Raw genomic sequence first — 16,260 nt, 5'->3', positions numbered from 1 at the left:
AACATACACTTGACTATGTGCAATATTTTAAAACTAAATGTGATGCATCCCATGCACTTGGAGGAAAGTGCAGCAAACCCGCTCTGATACATCAGCTAACAGATGCCTGTGCCACTGACATCTCCTTTGGATTAATTAGGGTAGCAAGCACCATCTATCCACCCAGAGAGAGCAAGGCCAATTGTGCTCTCTCGGACTCCGGCTGCTGATGGCGAGCAGTATGATCCGGGATTTGAACTGGCGATCTTTATTTAGCTTGACCACTCACAGTCCTACCCTATAGCTATCCCTATATCCCTAACTTTAACTGTTTTCTGTTAATCTGTCTTCGTTTATGTACATTTCGAAGTTATACATGTAAAGAGTCAAAACTGTTATGTAACAGTTTTCTGTTATTTTTTTAATTGACATGTTCACAGTTCTCTTTTACTGATGTTTATACACTGCTTGGTCAAAAGTCAAAAGTTTCCACCTGGATTTAAGTAAGTAAATGATGTGGGGTTGATGCTGCAGTTGGTCTGCAGGTCTAGGTTCAGCAACAGTATGTGCTAAAAGAATGAGGTCAGCTGACTACCTGAATATACTGAATATATAGACCAGGTTATTCCATCAATGGATTTATTTTTTCTTCCCTGGTGGCACAGAGCATATTCCAAGATGACATTGTCAGGATTCATGGGGCTGGAATTGTAAGAGAGTGCAGGTTCAGGGAGCATGAAATCATCATTTATCATTTTCACACATGGATTGAGAGAGTTCACCACTGAGTCCAGACCTTAACCTCATTGAGTATCTTTGGGATGCGCTGGAGAACACTCTACCATCATTAATGCATGATCTTGGTGAAAAATTAATGCAACACTGGATTGATTTGAATCTTGTGACGTTGCTTAAGCTTATCGAAACAAAGCTAAAGGTGGTCCAATGAAATATAAGAGATGAATGCCAACATGCAGGTGGGAGAACAGGTTTCCTCAGAAATAGGAAGTTCAGGAGATCTAATGCTAAAAAATGTAATGGCAGTTGGAGGGAGGGGGGGGCAACTGTTGACTCAGGAATGAGGAGCAAGTTCAGACACTGTGGACACACACACACACACACACACAGTGAGAGGGGGAGAGGGAGAGAGAGAAGGTTGAGGAAGGTGGGGTAGGTAGTTTGTTTGTGCTCAGGGTGGGAAGCGGTTGAACCACGCGGCTACTCGCGCATGTCACGCCGGAGCCCCCCCTCCCCCAGGCGGGGAGAGCTGGGAGCGGAGCCGCGTTGATCTCAGCAGCGCCCGGAGGAGCAGAGACATGGGTCCGGGAGCGGAGCAGTGAGGAGCGGGTCCGGGGGAGGGACGGGAGCAGCGGGTCTACACTCATCTCCAAATCCGCCCTCCTGCGATCACCACCAGCTCCAAACACCGCGGGGCTTCGGGGGGTTCGGGCGGCCATGGTGGAGCTGGAGAAGGAGGTGCTGCCGCTGCCGCCGCGGTACCGGTTCCGAGACCTGTTGCTCGGGGACTGGCAGGCGGACGACAGGTAGGGAAGTTGTTTCAGGGCGGCTGCGGGGGAAACCGGGGGGGGGGGGGGGTCCAGCAGGAGTAGATCAGGTTTAATCAGATTATTGATGAAGATGATCAGATTTATGCTGATCAGAACTGATCTGCTTTACAGTGTGAGAGAGAGAGTACGAATGCCAGAGTGTCAGAAAGAGTGAGAGAGAGTGAGTGAAAGTGATAACGTGAGAGATAGGGTGATAGAGTGAGAGATACATAACGTGGTAGAGTGATAGAAAAAGGTATATAGAGAGTGATAAGAGTGAGAGTGATAGTAGTAGAGAGTGATAAAAAGAGTGATAAAAAAAGTAAAAAGAGTGAAAGTGAGTGATGGAAAGAGAGAGAGTGATAGAATGATAGAGAAAGTGATACTGAGAGTGATAGAGTGAGAAAAAGTGAGAGAATGAGTAAGAGAGAGAGTGATAAAGAGATATAGAATGTGATAGTGATAGAGAGTGATACAGTGAAAAGAGTGAGAGAATGGGTGATAGAGTGAGAGAGAAAGTGATGCTGAGAGTGAGAGTGCTAGAGAGAGTGATATAGTGTGAGAGAGTGATAGAGTGAAAGAGAGAAAGTGAGAAAATGAGTAAGAGAGTGATAAGAGTGAAAAGAGTGAAAGTGATTGATAGAGTGAGAGACTGAGTGAGAGAGTGATGCTGAGAGAGAGAGTGATAGAGGGAAAAGAGCGAAAGTGAGAGAGTAAAAGAGAGTGAGAGAATGAGTAAGAGAGTGAGTGAGCGAGAGAGTGATAGAGGGAAAAGAGTGAAAGTGAGAGAGTAAAAGAGAGTGAGAGAATGAGTAAGAGAGTGAGCGAGAGAGTGATAGAGGGAAAAGAGCGAAAGTGAGAAAATGAGTAAGAGAGGAATAAGAGTGAAAAGAGTGAAAGTGATTGATAGAGTCAGAGACTGAGTAAGGGGGTGATGCTGAGAGTGAGAGTGCTAGAGAGAGTGCTAGAGTGAAAACAGCAAAAGTGAGAGAGAAAGAGAGAGTGAGAGAATGAGTAAAAGAGTGATCGAGTGATATAGAATGTGATAGTGATAGAGAGTGAAAATGAGAGGGAATGAGAGTGCTAGAGAGTGATATAGTGTGAGAGAGTAAGAGTGAGAGGGTGATAGAGAGAGTGAGAAGGAGAGAAAGAGAGAGTGATGGAGAGAGTGAGAGAAAGGGAGACAGAATATTTGTACAAAGCAAGGCTGAGCTGAGCTCTGTAGGGAGGAATGGGTTTCAGCAACAGGTTATTGAAGGAACTTGTGTGTGTGTGTGTGTGTGTGTGTGTGTGTGTGTGAGGCTGCAAGTATGTGTGTGTGTGTGTGTGTGTGTGTGTGGCTGCTAGGATGATGATGAAATTTGTATTGGAGCTTCAGTTTAGCAGTAGAGAACATAGTGTACACCTTTAACGAGGAGCTTCATGCAGTGTTGCTTGGTAAAGGCACTGGATCTATAGCAAACTGGTGTTGCTAAAATGTATAGAACCATATTTGGTGCCATATATGGAGATATTATCTCATATTCAACAATGATCCATATGTAACACATTCTCAGAGGGTTCTTTAGGAAAGGCACATTTTCTACGTAGAACAGTAAAAGCTCATAAATGTATTTAAATGTTTTTTTTTGTTTGTTTAATGTATTCCACACATTTCTTTTTGCGTCAATATTTCATATGGAACTATAGAGAAATATGTCTGCTGCTGTATGTAATCAGATTTTTGAAGAGTGTAATATTTCATATTTTGTATTGTTGTTTGTTTAAATTACGTCTTTAAAAAAATATATTATTTAAGGGTTCCTTGGTGAAGATACATGTTCTATCTATAGCCAAATGAATGCTTGACTTGCTTCTAAATGAAATTAGAACAAGGAGGGGTTACGATTCAATATATCACAATATGTTCACAATATGTTATATGGTAGGGATGTGGCATATCGTATCTTACGCAATAATAACCGCCAACCTTTTTTTTTATATTGTTATTTTTTTACATTGTGTTTAAACCCCGTCCACTAGAGAGCAGTGTTGTATTCTGTCATTAGCTCTTACTGTTCTGAATAGATAAAAAAAAAACTGATTTTCTACAAGATATGAGATATGAGAAAATGTTATACTAAATTAAAAATACAGTATCGCAATATATTGTGATGTATTGAATCATACAAATCAAATTGTCAAGTTCTTTCCCATACACAGGCCTACTGTACATCATATAACTACATATGCTCTAATGTATAAGTGCATAATATACTTTATATTATCTATATATTACACTCTATTACACTCTGTTATACACTACATAGATTTATACTTGTATAGGATTCTATGCTTTATATGACAGTGTAAATGTTGTGCTGTTATAAAGCACATATTTACATATACCCAACTCTTTTTCTACATATATTAGTGCATCTAAAACAAATTTGTATATCATTAAAAATGTACTTTATTTCAGTTATTCAGTTCAAAATGTGAAACCACCAGTCAATGAATACCCAAAAATCAGTGTCTCAGAAAATGTGAATATTATATAATAAGACCAATTGGTACTTTTTTTGCAGTGTGGGCAGTGTGCCAAGTCCTGCTGGAAAATGAAATCCGCATCTCCATAAAAGTTGTCAGTAGCAGAGGGAAGCATGAAGTGCTGTACGATTTTGTGGGAAAACAAAACTGCACTGACTTTAGATCTGATAATAAAACACAGTGGATCAACACCAGCAGATGATTAGCATGTCTCTCCAAACCACAAATCACTGATTGGTGGAAACTACACACTAGACCTCAAGAAGTTTGGACTGTGTGTCTCTCCACTCTTCCTCCAGACTCTGATCCCTTGATTTTTTCTAAATGAAATTTAAAATTTACTGATGATCAGTGATGGTTTGGAGAGACATGTCATCTGCTGGTGTTGATCCACTGTGTTTTATTATCAAGTCTAATGTCAGTGCAGTTTTGTTTTCCCGGAAAACCTTACAGCACTTCATGCTTCCCTCTGCTACTGACAACTTTTATGGAAATGTGGATTTCATTTTCCAGCAGGACTTGGCACAATGCCTAAACTGCTAAAACTATGAAGTTTTTTTTGTTTGTTTATTGGCTGTAAGCCATAATCATCAACAATAAAAGAAATAAACCCTTAAAATAGATCACTTTGTGTGTAATACATCTATATAATATATGAGTTTCACATTTTGAACTGAATTACTGAAATAAAGTAACTTTTAATTCAGGCAGTAAGTGTTATATCAGTGTAATAAAGGCACCTGTACATTTTTTCCCATCAGCTTACGCTGTCTTTGTTTTAGTGTTACTGTAGCCATGTCCATGTCCTCACTGAATTCTCTTAGCACATCAATAGTCGTCCAATATATTGCGCTGAAGGAAAGGTGGAGAGATGAGGCGTGCGCTCAGGCTGGCCCCCACTGTTGCTAGGTGAGGACAGAAGACTGAAACACTTCAATACTTCAGAAAAGATAAGGATTAAGCCTTCCCTCTCGCCCGTGGTCTTCCTGAGTGGGCGGTTTAAATCAGACAATTAGCGAGAGTTCCGTTTTAAATGGCTTGAAAGTAGGGGACACGGTCTAACGATGGAGCTCCAGCACTTCAGTGGTGATTAGGCTCTGGGAGAAACAGCTCTGTTCTGACACTTTTTAGTGAGAGAGAACCCATTACCCACACCGTATTTGAGCTGGAGCGTCTACTGGGGCGTGATGATATTATTTGCCTATCAGAGGCTGTGGAGGTGTGTTGCTGAGGCTGAGGTCGTCACGGGTTTCCAATCTTTGATTTTGCTCTTATTGCGTCAGCCAACAAATCTTTAACCTTATTCATAATCAGACGTCTCCTAGTGACCCCTGACAACTTGTTAAAGGAGCAGCTCAGTGAAGAACCTAATCAAATGAACATGATCAATCAGTGACCACAGTTGCAGGACATCAGACAATGCATGTCAAGGTAAGGGTGGGCGATATGGAGAAAATATCATATCACAATAACGATTTTATCATGATTTTATCACAACTTATTTTTTTTGTTATTAAAAGTAGAATAAACCATTAAGGCCAATTTGTTTTGTACAGATTTTAGTCTATGTTTGCAATTTTTGCCAAAAAAATCATATTATTGCTTTAAAAAGGATATTAAATGCAATTTAATATACAGAGCTGTGAAACAGTATTTGCCCCACCGATTGCTTTAATTTTTGTTTTTATATCACACCATATTTTTCGCACTATAAGGTGCACTGGATTATAAGGCGCATTGAGTGACACTAGTGAGGAACAGGGGTGTCGCCATGTTTTCCTTCTAACTCAGCAGATCTCGCCACTGGGTGGTGGGTAACTAAGTTAAGTAAAGCTAAGCTAAAACAAAGTTAAGTAAAGCTAAGCGTAAACAAAACTGTAACTTTTAAAGTAAATATAAAATGCTAATTTTGTTTATTAAAAGAATCAATCTATCCAAACTTACCTGGTACTGTGTGGAAAAAAAGGATTTACCCTGAAAGTAATAACTTGGTTGTGCCAACCTTGGCAGCAACAACTATAATCAAGCATTTGTTATAATTGCCAATGAGTCACAGCTGTCCAAAACATGTGGTTAATTACAGTTAATTCATGGAGATGCACTTAAACATCAGGCCAGGTTGATTTGGATAGCTTTTCCCTCTCAATAAATGAAATCATCATTTATAAAAAAAAAAAAAACATCTTTTGTATTTATTCAGGTTATCTTTGTCTGATATTAAAATATGTTTGAAAAATGTGTCTGAAAAAAATAGGTATGCCAAAAAAGCAAAAACATAATAAATCTCACCTGGTACTTAAAGCTTTTTGAAAAATGTGTAAGTATGCTGTACATGTATATACTACAGACTAACAGATTTATGTACTTATTTAAAATATATTAAAAGTACATTCTGTTCATTCTGTATTGTACATTTTCATCAAATGTACAATATAGTACAATATAGTGTATTTTGTTTTAAAAACACTATATTTCCAAATATATTTTTGTACATTTTTAGCAAAGTGTGTTAAAAACAACTGTTACAGTAGTTCACTTAAAGTACAATGTATCATGTAACTTTTTAGAAAATGAATTAAATTACATTTAACTACATTAAAAATAAATTAACACGCCCAAATTTGTAGTACCAACTTATAATTTTACTGTAAACATATTTAAAATATGGGGTTACATGCATGAGTAGTTGAAATGTTTAAATGTTACTTAAGAATATTTAAAATAGTTCCATTTTAGTACAGTTAAGTACACTTAGCACAGTTTAAGTAAGACTTTTGTACTATTTTTATATAATTGAAGTTTAATAAGTACAAAAAAGTTGTTCCATTTTAGCACTCTTTAAATATACTGATTAATAATGTGGCTACAAGAACACTTTAGTGCACTATAGCATAATAATAATGCTTAGTACTACTACTTTCTTTCACTAGGGTTTAAAGGGGCAAATACGTTTTTACGGCACCATTTGCATGTACAGTACAGGCTAAAAGTTTGGACACACCTTCTCTTTTTCAATGCGTTTCCTTTATTTTCATGACTATTTACATTGTAGATTCTCACTAAAGGCATCAAAACTATGAATGAACACATGTGGAGTTTTATGTACTTAATAAAAAATGAGCTGTCCTCCACAGTCACCGGACCTGAACCCAATCCAGATTTGAGGTTTGGGGTGAGCTGGAGCACAGAGTGAAGAAGGCAAAGAGCCAACAAGTACTAATAAACACCTCTGGGAACTCCTTCCTTCCTTCCTTCAAGACTGTTGGAAAACCTTTCATTTCAGGTGACCACCTCTTGAAGCTCATTGAGAGAATGATGCCAAAAGAGTGTGCAAAGCAGTAATCAGAGCAAAGGGGGGCTATTTTGAAGAAACTAGAACATAAAACATGTTTTTTCAGTTATTTCACCTTTTTTTTGTTAAGTACATAACTCCACATGTGTTCATTCATAGTTTTGATGCCTTCATAAATAGTCATGAAAGCAACGAGTATGCATAAAAAAATATATATACATATATACATATAAACATATATACATTCCATATTGCCAGAATGTCTGGATGCTTTCTGGTTCTTTCTGGTCCAAGTCAGCACCAAGGACAGCAGCCAGCATTCTGGACCAGCCCAGACAGTTACTGTAAGCATTCCAGCTTAGAAGAGGGTCGCTGGTGCCAGGAGACGTTCTGGAAGGGGATCGGCGTCTAGGCAGCGCTTCTTCCCAAGTGAGCATGGATGTGTGTGTGTGTGTATGCTGCCATGTCCCTGGTGGGACTCTGTGGCAGAAGGCCTTCTCAGAACTTCAGTAGCTCTGTTTACGGAGGCACTGTGCTCCTCCCAGCAAGCTGACACTGCCTCTGCCTTCCATCTGAGCAAAATATCAACGACACAAATCCTCTCTGTGACACTTATTCTCCTCGTTGTGTCATAGAATGGAAATTAATTATTTAGTCATTACTGGAGAAGTCCCACCTTGCTGGAAACCTGTGGTTACAAAGAGAGAAAGAGTACAGGCCTGATCTCCTAGCCCCGTTTTTGGAAAGTACAAATATTCTGTTTTGTTCTGTGAGATGCCTGTTATTGGCCAGCATTACACTTGGGAACAGGTCCACCATTCGTCCCTCGAGAGCAGTACCGGTCCCTGAACAATATAAGAAGAGCAAAAGAAGCACACTGAGCAAACAAGAAATATCCAGGGAACATCACAATAAACGTCATAAGTTGAGAAATCCCCCAGAGAGCATCACACTAAGTGACAGAGGGAGAGGGAACACCCTAAAAGCAGCATACTGAAGTATATAACGATATAAGGAGAGGGAACACCCTGAGAGCAGCATACTGAATAATATAGGGAGAGGGAACATCCTGAGAGCAGCATACTGAAGGATATAACGATATAAGGAGAGGGAACACCCCGAGAGTAGCATACTGAAAAATATAGGGAGAGGGAACATCCTGAGAGCAGCATACTGAAGGATATACCAATATAGGGAGAGGGAACCTCCTGAGAGCAGCATACTGAAGGATATAAGGATATAGTGAGAGGGAACATCCTGAAAGCAGCATACTGAAGGATATAACGATTATAGGGAGAGGGAACATGCTGAGAGCAGCATACTGAAGCATATCTGGAGGGGGAACACCCTGTGAGCATTATACTGAAGGATATAGCGATATAGGAAGAGGGAACACCCTGAGAGCAGCATACTGAAGCATATCGGGAGAGGGAACACCTTGGGAGCAGCATACTGGACAAGATTGAGGGAAAGATGTAAAATACAGAGAATGGGTAACATCCTGAGAGCATCACACTAAGTGACAAAGGAGAAAAGAAACACCATGTGAGCAGTATACTGAAGGATATAGGGAGAGGAAACACCCTGAGAGCAGCATACTGATAGATATGGGGAGAGGCAACACCTTGAGAGCAGCATACTGGACAATTGATGGAAAGATGTTAAAACCAGAGAATAGGTAACACCCTGAGAGCATCACATTAAGTGACAAAAGAGAAAAGAAACACCATGAGAGCAGCATACTAAAGGATATAGGGAGAGGGAACACCCTGAGAGCAGCATACTGGAAAATTGAGGGAAGGATGTAAACAACAGAGAATGGGTAACTGAGGGCAGCACACTGAAAAAAAGAATGAAAAGAAATACGCTGAGAACAGCATATTGACCAAAAGGGAACTGAACAATAGAGGTAGTATAAATACCCTGAGGGGCAGTACACAAGACAATGGAAAGGGGGAAAACACTTCAAGAGCAGCAAAATGAACAACAGTGGGAGGGAAAACACCCACAGAGCAGCACACTGAAAGGACATACCCTTAGGGCAGTACACATGGCAACAGAAAAAGAGGAAACACGTAAATGGCAGCAGAGTCAATGGTAGAAGAACAGTGAACCCGGTAAAGGGAAGCACATTGAATGATAAAGTCCAGATTATACCCAAAGAGCAGCACACTGAGTGTGGAGAAAGAGGAAATCCTGTGAGGGCAGTATTTTAAACAATTGAGGCAGAGAAAACACCATGAAGACAGCACATTGAAAAATAGAAGGAAACACCCTAAAGACAGCACATTGACAAATAGAAGGAAAGGAAACAGACTAAAGGCAGCACATTTGACAGTAGATGGAGAGAAACACCCTAAGGGCAGCACACTGAACAGTAAAGGAAGATGAAACACCCTGAGGGCAATACACAGGACAATAAATATAGAAGAAACACCTTAACAGCAGCATACTGGACAACAGAGGGATAGGAAACACCCTGAGGGCAGCACACTTGATGATAGTAGGAGAGGACATATCTAGAGCAGTTGATTAAATAAAAGTGGGAAAGAAACACCCTAAAGGCAGAACACTGATTGATAGAAGGAGAAGAAACACCCTGATGGCAATACACAAGACAATAGACATATAGGAAACACTTTAAGAGCAGCACAATGAACAACAAAGGTAGAGGAAACACCCTGAGAGCAGTAGACTGAATGATAGTGGGAAAGAAACACCCCGAGGGCAGCACGCTGATTGATAGAAGGAGAAGAAACACCCTGAGGGAAATACACAGAACAGTATATATATATATATATATATATATATATATATATATATATATATATATATATATATATGTATATGGAAAACACCTTAAGAGCAGCACAACAAAGGTAGAGGAAAGAGCCCGAGGGCAGCGCACTGAATACTAGAAAAAGATAAATACACAGAGAAGAGCACCTTGAGAAATAGAGGGAGATGAAACACAATCAGAGCAGTAGACTGAATGATAGAGGGAAATGAACACCCTGAGGGCAGCACACTGATTGGTAGATGAAAAGGAAATGCCCATAAAAGAGCATATTGACCAATATAGGAGATAAAACACCCCCAGAGCTGTAGGCTGAATGATAGATGGCAAGAAACGCCCTGATGGCAATTCACAGTGCAATTGACATAGGAGAAACTTTAACCTTAAGAGCAGCAAACTAAACAACAGAGGGTAAGGAAACATCCCCAGAGCTGTATACTGAATTATAGAGGGCAAGAAACACTCTGAGGGCAGCACACTGATTGATAGAGGGAGATGAAATACCCTGAGGACAATACACAAGACAATTGACGTAGGAGAAACACCTTAAGAGCAGCATACTGAACAACAGAGGGTAAGGAAGCATCCCCAGAGCTGTAGACTGAATGATAGAGGGCAAGAAACACTCTGAGGGCAGCACACTGATTCATAGAGAGAGAAGAAACACCCTGAGGGCAATACACAGGGCACTAGACATAGGGGAAACACCCCCAGAGCTGTAGACTGAATGATAGAGGCAAAGAAACACCCTGAGGGCAGCACACTGATTGATAGAGGAAGACGAAACACCCTGAGGGCAATACACAGGAGAGTAGACATAAGGGAAACACCTTAAGAGCAGCACACTGAACAACATAGGGAAAGGAAACATCCCCAGAGCTGTAGACTGAATGATAGAAGGCAAGAAACACCCTAAGGGCAGCACACTGTTCAGTAAAAAGAAAGGAAGCACCTGAAGAACTCACTCTGAATTCAGGCCAAAAAATGTACAGGACCAAATCACCTTTTTGCCATAGAGTGTGATTATAGGCTATATTCGGAAGGTCATTGTTCCCCTCTCAAGTTTTTTCCAGTTCAGGCACTTCACAAGCGGCAAAATGACACACTACCTTAGAGGTCTGTCGGGCAGTTAGTGAACATTGTTAACTGCCGTAAGATGAAGTGCTGGGAGCATGGAGTGCGCTGGTTTAATCATGACGGACAGGTCCATTCAGAGGCTTGCTCCAAGGAGTCCGCCCTTGATGTCACACATTTCTCAGATTCGTTAATCTCTGTCGAACACTTCCTTCCTTCATCCCACACACCCACACATGCTCACACACACACACGTTCAAACACTCGCCCACACTTGTGCACATTCGGGGATGCTTGCTCACGTTTGCCATGCCTCTACTTTCTCGCCAAGTGTGCTCCCCCTCTTTCCCCCATCGTCTCCAATTTCTCGTTGTCTTTTGGGCCTAAGCCTTGTTCCTCTGCTTCCTCCTCTCTCCGTCCACGGCGACCCAAAGCGGGGATTTGAAGTGCCTCTTCACTTTACACTGTGTACTCAGACCCTCTCCCTGGCTGCAGCTCGAGAGCTTTCATCCATCCAGCCCCAAAAAAAACCCTCAACAATGCGAGAAATTGCCCCCTCGCCTCCCCTCCCACCACCTTCCTCGGAAAGTAATTCCCCAGCTGTAAGCTTGACAGCGAAGCACAATCACTTATTTTTTGCTTGAAATGACTCATAAGAGCCAGGCTTAATTGACCTTTAATGGATTCCAAGCACAAATTAGATTGAAAAGAAAAATTCCCTTAACTGCACGGGCGTGACAAGGAATCGATGGACGGTCATAAGGGTGTCGGTGTAGAAAAGCTTTTCCTCGCCAGTACTGTCCCTAATACCTCGTAACCCAACATTTTCAGATTCGATTGGCCAGTTCTAAATTATGTTACAGCCAATGGTGCCATCTTCCAATTTGGAGGCTATTATTGGGTTAAAATTAGTCAATTAATTACAATTATTTCTGAAAGCAATAGCCATTAGACCAGAAGTCTATTGTCCCCTTTATTTCTGCTCTAGACTAAAAACAGTAGGTTTTGACATTAGAAAAATTAATATGAGACAAAATATCCACAATTTAGCTTTTATTTCCAAGTATTTACATCTGGATCTGATATACACAGTTCAGAAGATAGCACCTTCTGTCTGAACCCACACACGTTTCTCGTAGGCAAAAGTATTGGAACTGGTGACTATCAGGTGTGTTCTGTTGCCTAGGTGTGTCCTGATACATTGAGTATTCAAATAATAATTAATGTGTGAGTACGGTTTTAGACTTTGGTTTTGCCTATGCGGACTTTGCCTTTAAAATTTGAGGAAATTTAAATAATTTTAGCCCATTCCTCTGTCTGTTTGGTGTGCTTAGGGTCATTGTCTTGCTGCATGACCCACATTCTCGTTAGATTCACTTCATGTCCAGAAATGTTCCTTTAGAATTTGCTAGTATAATTCAGAATTCATTCTTCTATCAGTGATGGCAAGCTGTCTTGGCCCTGATGCAGCAAAATAGGCCTAAAGCATGATGCTACCACCACAGAGTTTCACAGATGTGATAAGGTTTTTATGTCTCCAAACCTTAGATTCTCATTTGGTTCTCCTTATCTACATTTAGGACTATTAGGTGTGAAAATCTGATGAAGTTTTAGGTTAAATTTATGCAGTTATATACAAAATTCTGAAGGGCCACTGTATGAGCACTCTGCTGAATCACATCCTATGTTCAAATGGATGCTGAGTTCAGCCAAAATAAAAGAAAAGGAAACAGCACATCTATGCCGTTGCCACGAAACTGATTACCGTGTCTGCAGGCTGGGCCGAACAATGAGACGGAAGGTTTTTATTTGGACTTCTGCCCTGCAAACAGCTTTTGTCCCAAGCGCTTCCTCTCTCTGTGGAGCAGTTTGCCAGCTGCTCCTATAGCTGGACCGGTTTTGCCCTGCAGCAGATGCTGGAGCCAGGCTCGGTCCCACAGCAGCCACGTTTTGATCAGACCAGCCACCCACACGGCTGGCCAAAGCTAAAGTCATTAACCGTGACTGAGGCCTGATCTAACAAAATTTGTGGAAAATTACGAGCTCTGCGGTTGTCTGAGTAATCTCTTAGCACTTATTTTGTGTACTTTCGGTTGGGAGTCTTGGCCAAGGGAACAGTGATTGTTTTTAGAGGAATCGTTTGGCAGGAAATTAGATTTACACAATATTCCCTTAACCACAAGAGGAGTCAATCAGCCAAGATTCCGTGTTGAGCGTCGGAAGTTTCTTTCTCTTCTTCTTTCTTCTGCTGTTTTGAGTTTTGAGGCCAGTGTGGCTGGTACAGGACGCTAATTAGTGATGTGTTAAGTGTAGACAGTGTTGAGTTAATCAGTAAATTTGTACCAGTCTGGCTTATGTGGTTTCTGATACTGTGTGTACTGTGTTGTGTAATGTAGGTTGCATAACTAAGAAACAACTATAAACAACGTATACAACTTTTTGTTATATTTTCATAAATAAGGCGTACCGGATTATAAGGCGCATTATACAACACTAGTAAGGAACAGGGGTGTCACCAGGTTTCCCTTCTAATTCAACAGGTCGTTTGGGTGGGGGGGGGGGGTAACTAACTTAAGTAAAGCGAGTGCTGGATTTACACAGATTTCTTTCCTGAAAACTGTCTATTTGGGTGAATAAAGCGCTTCCATTTATTTACAGTAAGCTTAGAGTCCCAGATTTCCACTAAGGCTGGGTGCAGCAGCATTAGCATGTTAGCCATGGTTAGCGATAGTAAATGCTGCCCAACAGCGCTACACTGAGAAACCTTAAGTGTTCCGGTAACCCAGGTTTGATATTAGCTAGCGGTTCATCCCACGTAGCTTGTTTTATCATGGTAAATGTTCAGGCTATAGTCCGATAATACTTAATATAGTCAAATAAACTTATAATTCGCGGCAAATGCTAATACTGCTTCAGCCTTGGTGCTGGAGAAACTTCACTGAAACTCTTTCATAACGCTGTACTTCAGTGTTTTAGAATTTATACATAAGGTGCACTGTCGATTTTTGGTCAAAATGAAAGGATTTTAAGTGCAAAATATACAATATATATATATGTATATATATATATATACATATATATATATATATATATATATATATATATGTATATATATATATATATATATACATATATATGTATATATATACATATATATATATATATATATATATATATATGTATATATATATATATATACATATATATATATATATATATATATATATATATATATGTATATATATATATATATATGTGTGTGTATACTGTATCTGCCAGTAATGCATGAGTCAGATCTGTGTACTAGTCTGAAAAAGGCAGATGGTTAAAAGGTGTGTTTTTAAAGCTCTGCAGTTGGATGATAAGGATTTCCAGGGTGATGAGCGACAGGGTCTTTAAGACCTGCTCTCTGATGCTTAGGGGAGGGGGGGGGGGGCGGAGCTCCAGGATTTCTGTCTCAATTTGGTACGGCCTGACGTTCCTGCGGAATCACAGGCTAATCAGCTGGCATCCGATAGCATCGACATTGCCAACCCGGTGAGGCGCCTGGCAACCGTCACACTCCAAGCTCTGGCCACACACACACACAACACACACGCGCACATAAAATCCATCTCTCTCAGGTTGCACACACCTGTTGCAGAAATATCTCAGTCTTATTGGTGTTTCATGGGCGAGCTCACGCGTCCCCCCTGGCGGCGCTGTTTGTTTCGAGTGGGCCGAGGCTGAGATCTCGGCGGGGCGTTTCAGCACAGCTCGGGATTATCATACAAATAAGAGCCTTTAGTCTTACACACCACATCTTTTATTGACTGTCACTACTGCATCACTGGCTTCTCAATCTCCCCCTCACACACACACACTTACACATACACTTACTTACACAAACACACACAGCCTGCCTCTCCTTTTATCCTGCGTTCTGTCTTTCTGCTTGCATCACAGTCAGTTCTCATAAAGAAAAGCAGGTTTAGTTCCATTCCACAGAACCAAAAATATTCTCCATATCAGGGGTGGGCGATATGGCTCTAAAATAATATCATGATATTTCAGGTTATCTTTGTTTTTCTGTTATTTTATTTCCATTTTTTTCCCATTTTCTCCCCAATTTACACAGCCAATTACCCAACCTACTCATTAGTACTCCCCCTATCACTAGTGATGCCCCAACACCAGGAGGGTGAAGACTAACACATGCCTCCTATGATACATATGAAGTCAGCCTGATGCAGCTTTGCAGAGCAGCATCACAGCACACTCGGAGGAAAGCGCAGCGACTCGGTTCTGATACATCAGCTCACAGACGCAGCCTTGTGCTGATGAACATCACCCTTTGGAGTGATGAGGGGAACTAGTGCTATCTACTGTACCCACCCAGAGAGAGCAAGACCAATTGTGCTCTCTTAGGGCTCCGACTGCTGATGGCAAGCTACATGAACAGGATTCGAACCTGTGATCTCCTGGTCACAGGAGCAGTGCTATAGACTGCTGGACCTCTCAGAACCCTAAAATAATGAATTCTAAAAGTAAATCATTTTAAGAATACACTACTGTAACAAAATGGATATTTAATTCTATTTGTCGATATTGTTGCAGGAAAATGTATTATATGCCGGAAAATCTTACAGCACTTCATGCTTCCCTTTGTTGACAACTTTTATAAAGATGTGGATTTCATTTTCCAGCAGGCACACTGCCCACTTCCAAAAGGTCTTATATAATATTCTAATTTTCTGAGACACCCAATTTTGGATTTTCATTGGCTGTAAGCCATAGTCGTAAAGGCTTAAATAGATCACTCTGTGTGTAGTACATCTTTATAATATATGTGTTTCACATTTTGAACTGAATTACTGAAAAAAGTAACTTTTTATTGATGTTCAAATGTTTTGAGATGCACTAGTACACCAGTCTAAAGCCCTCTCCGGAAGGGATTAGTTCAGTTGTCCCTGAACTTTGTGGTCCCCCAGTAATTTCAGTCCTGTTCAGAGTTTCGTCTCTTCGCGTTTAATAAAATATCTTTTTGTCCACTGCCACACACC

The 16,260-nt window shown here is 40.6% G+C and overlaps 1 protein-coding gene across 2 annotated transcripts in view; it reads left to right on the top strand.

Moving 5' to 3' along the window:
* The first annotated feature begins 1,124 nt into the window (after positions 1-1,124).
* Positions 1,125-16,260, top strand: part of LOC111191922 (potassium channel subfamily T member 2) — a 129,054-nt gene continuing 113,918 nt past the window's right edge. For both annotated transcript variants that reach the window (XM_049475752.1, XM_049475751.1), the window contains exon 1: positions 1,125-1,523. In XM_049475752.1, the coding sequence (XP_049331709.1) occupies positions 1,435-1,523 (89 nt within the window). In that variant the 5' untranslated portion in view covers positions 1,125-1,434. The remainder of the gene's footprint in view (positions 1,524-16,260) is intronic.

Source organism: Astyanax mexicanus, chromosome 3, assembly GCF_023375975.1.
Source record: "Astyanax mexicanus isolate ESR-SI-001 chromosome 3, AstMex3_surface, whole genome shotgun sequence".
NCBI lineage: Eukaryota > Metazoa > Chordata > Actinopteri > Characiformes > Acestrorhamphidae > Astyanax > Astyanax mexicanus.
The sequence above is the reverse complement of the archived record's forward strand: the minus strand, read 5'-3'. Positions and strand labels throughout refer to the sequence as shown.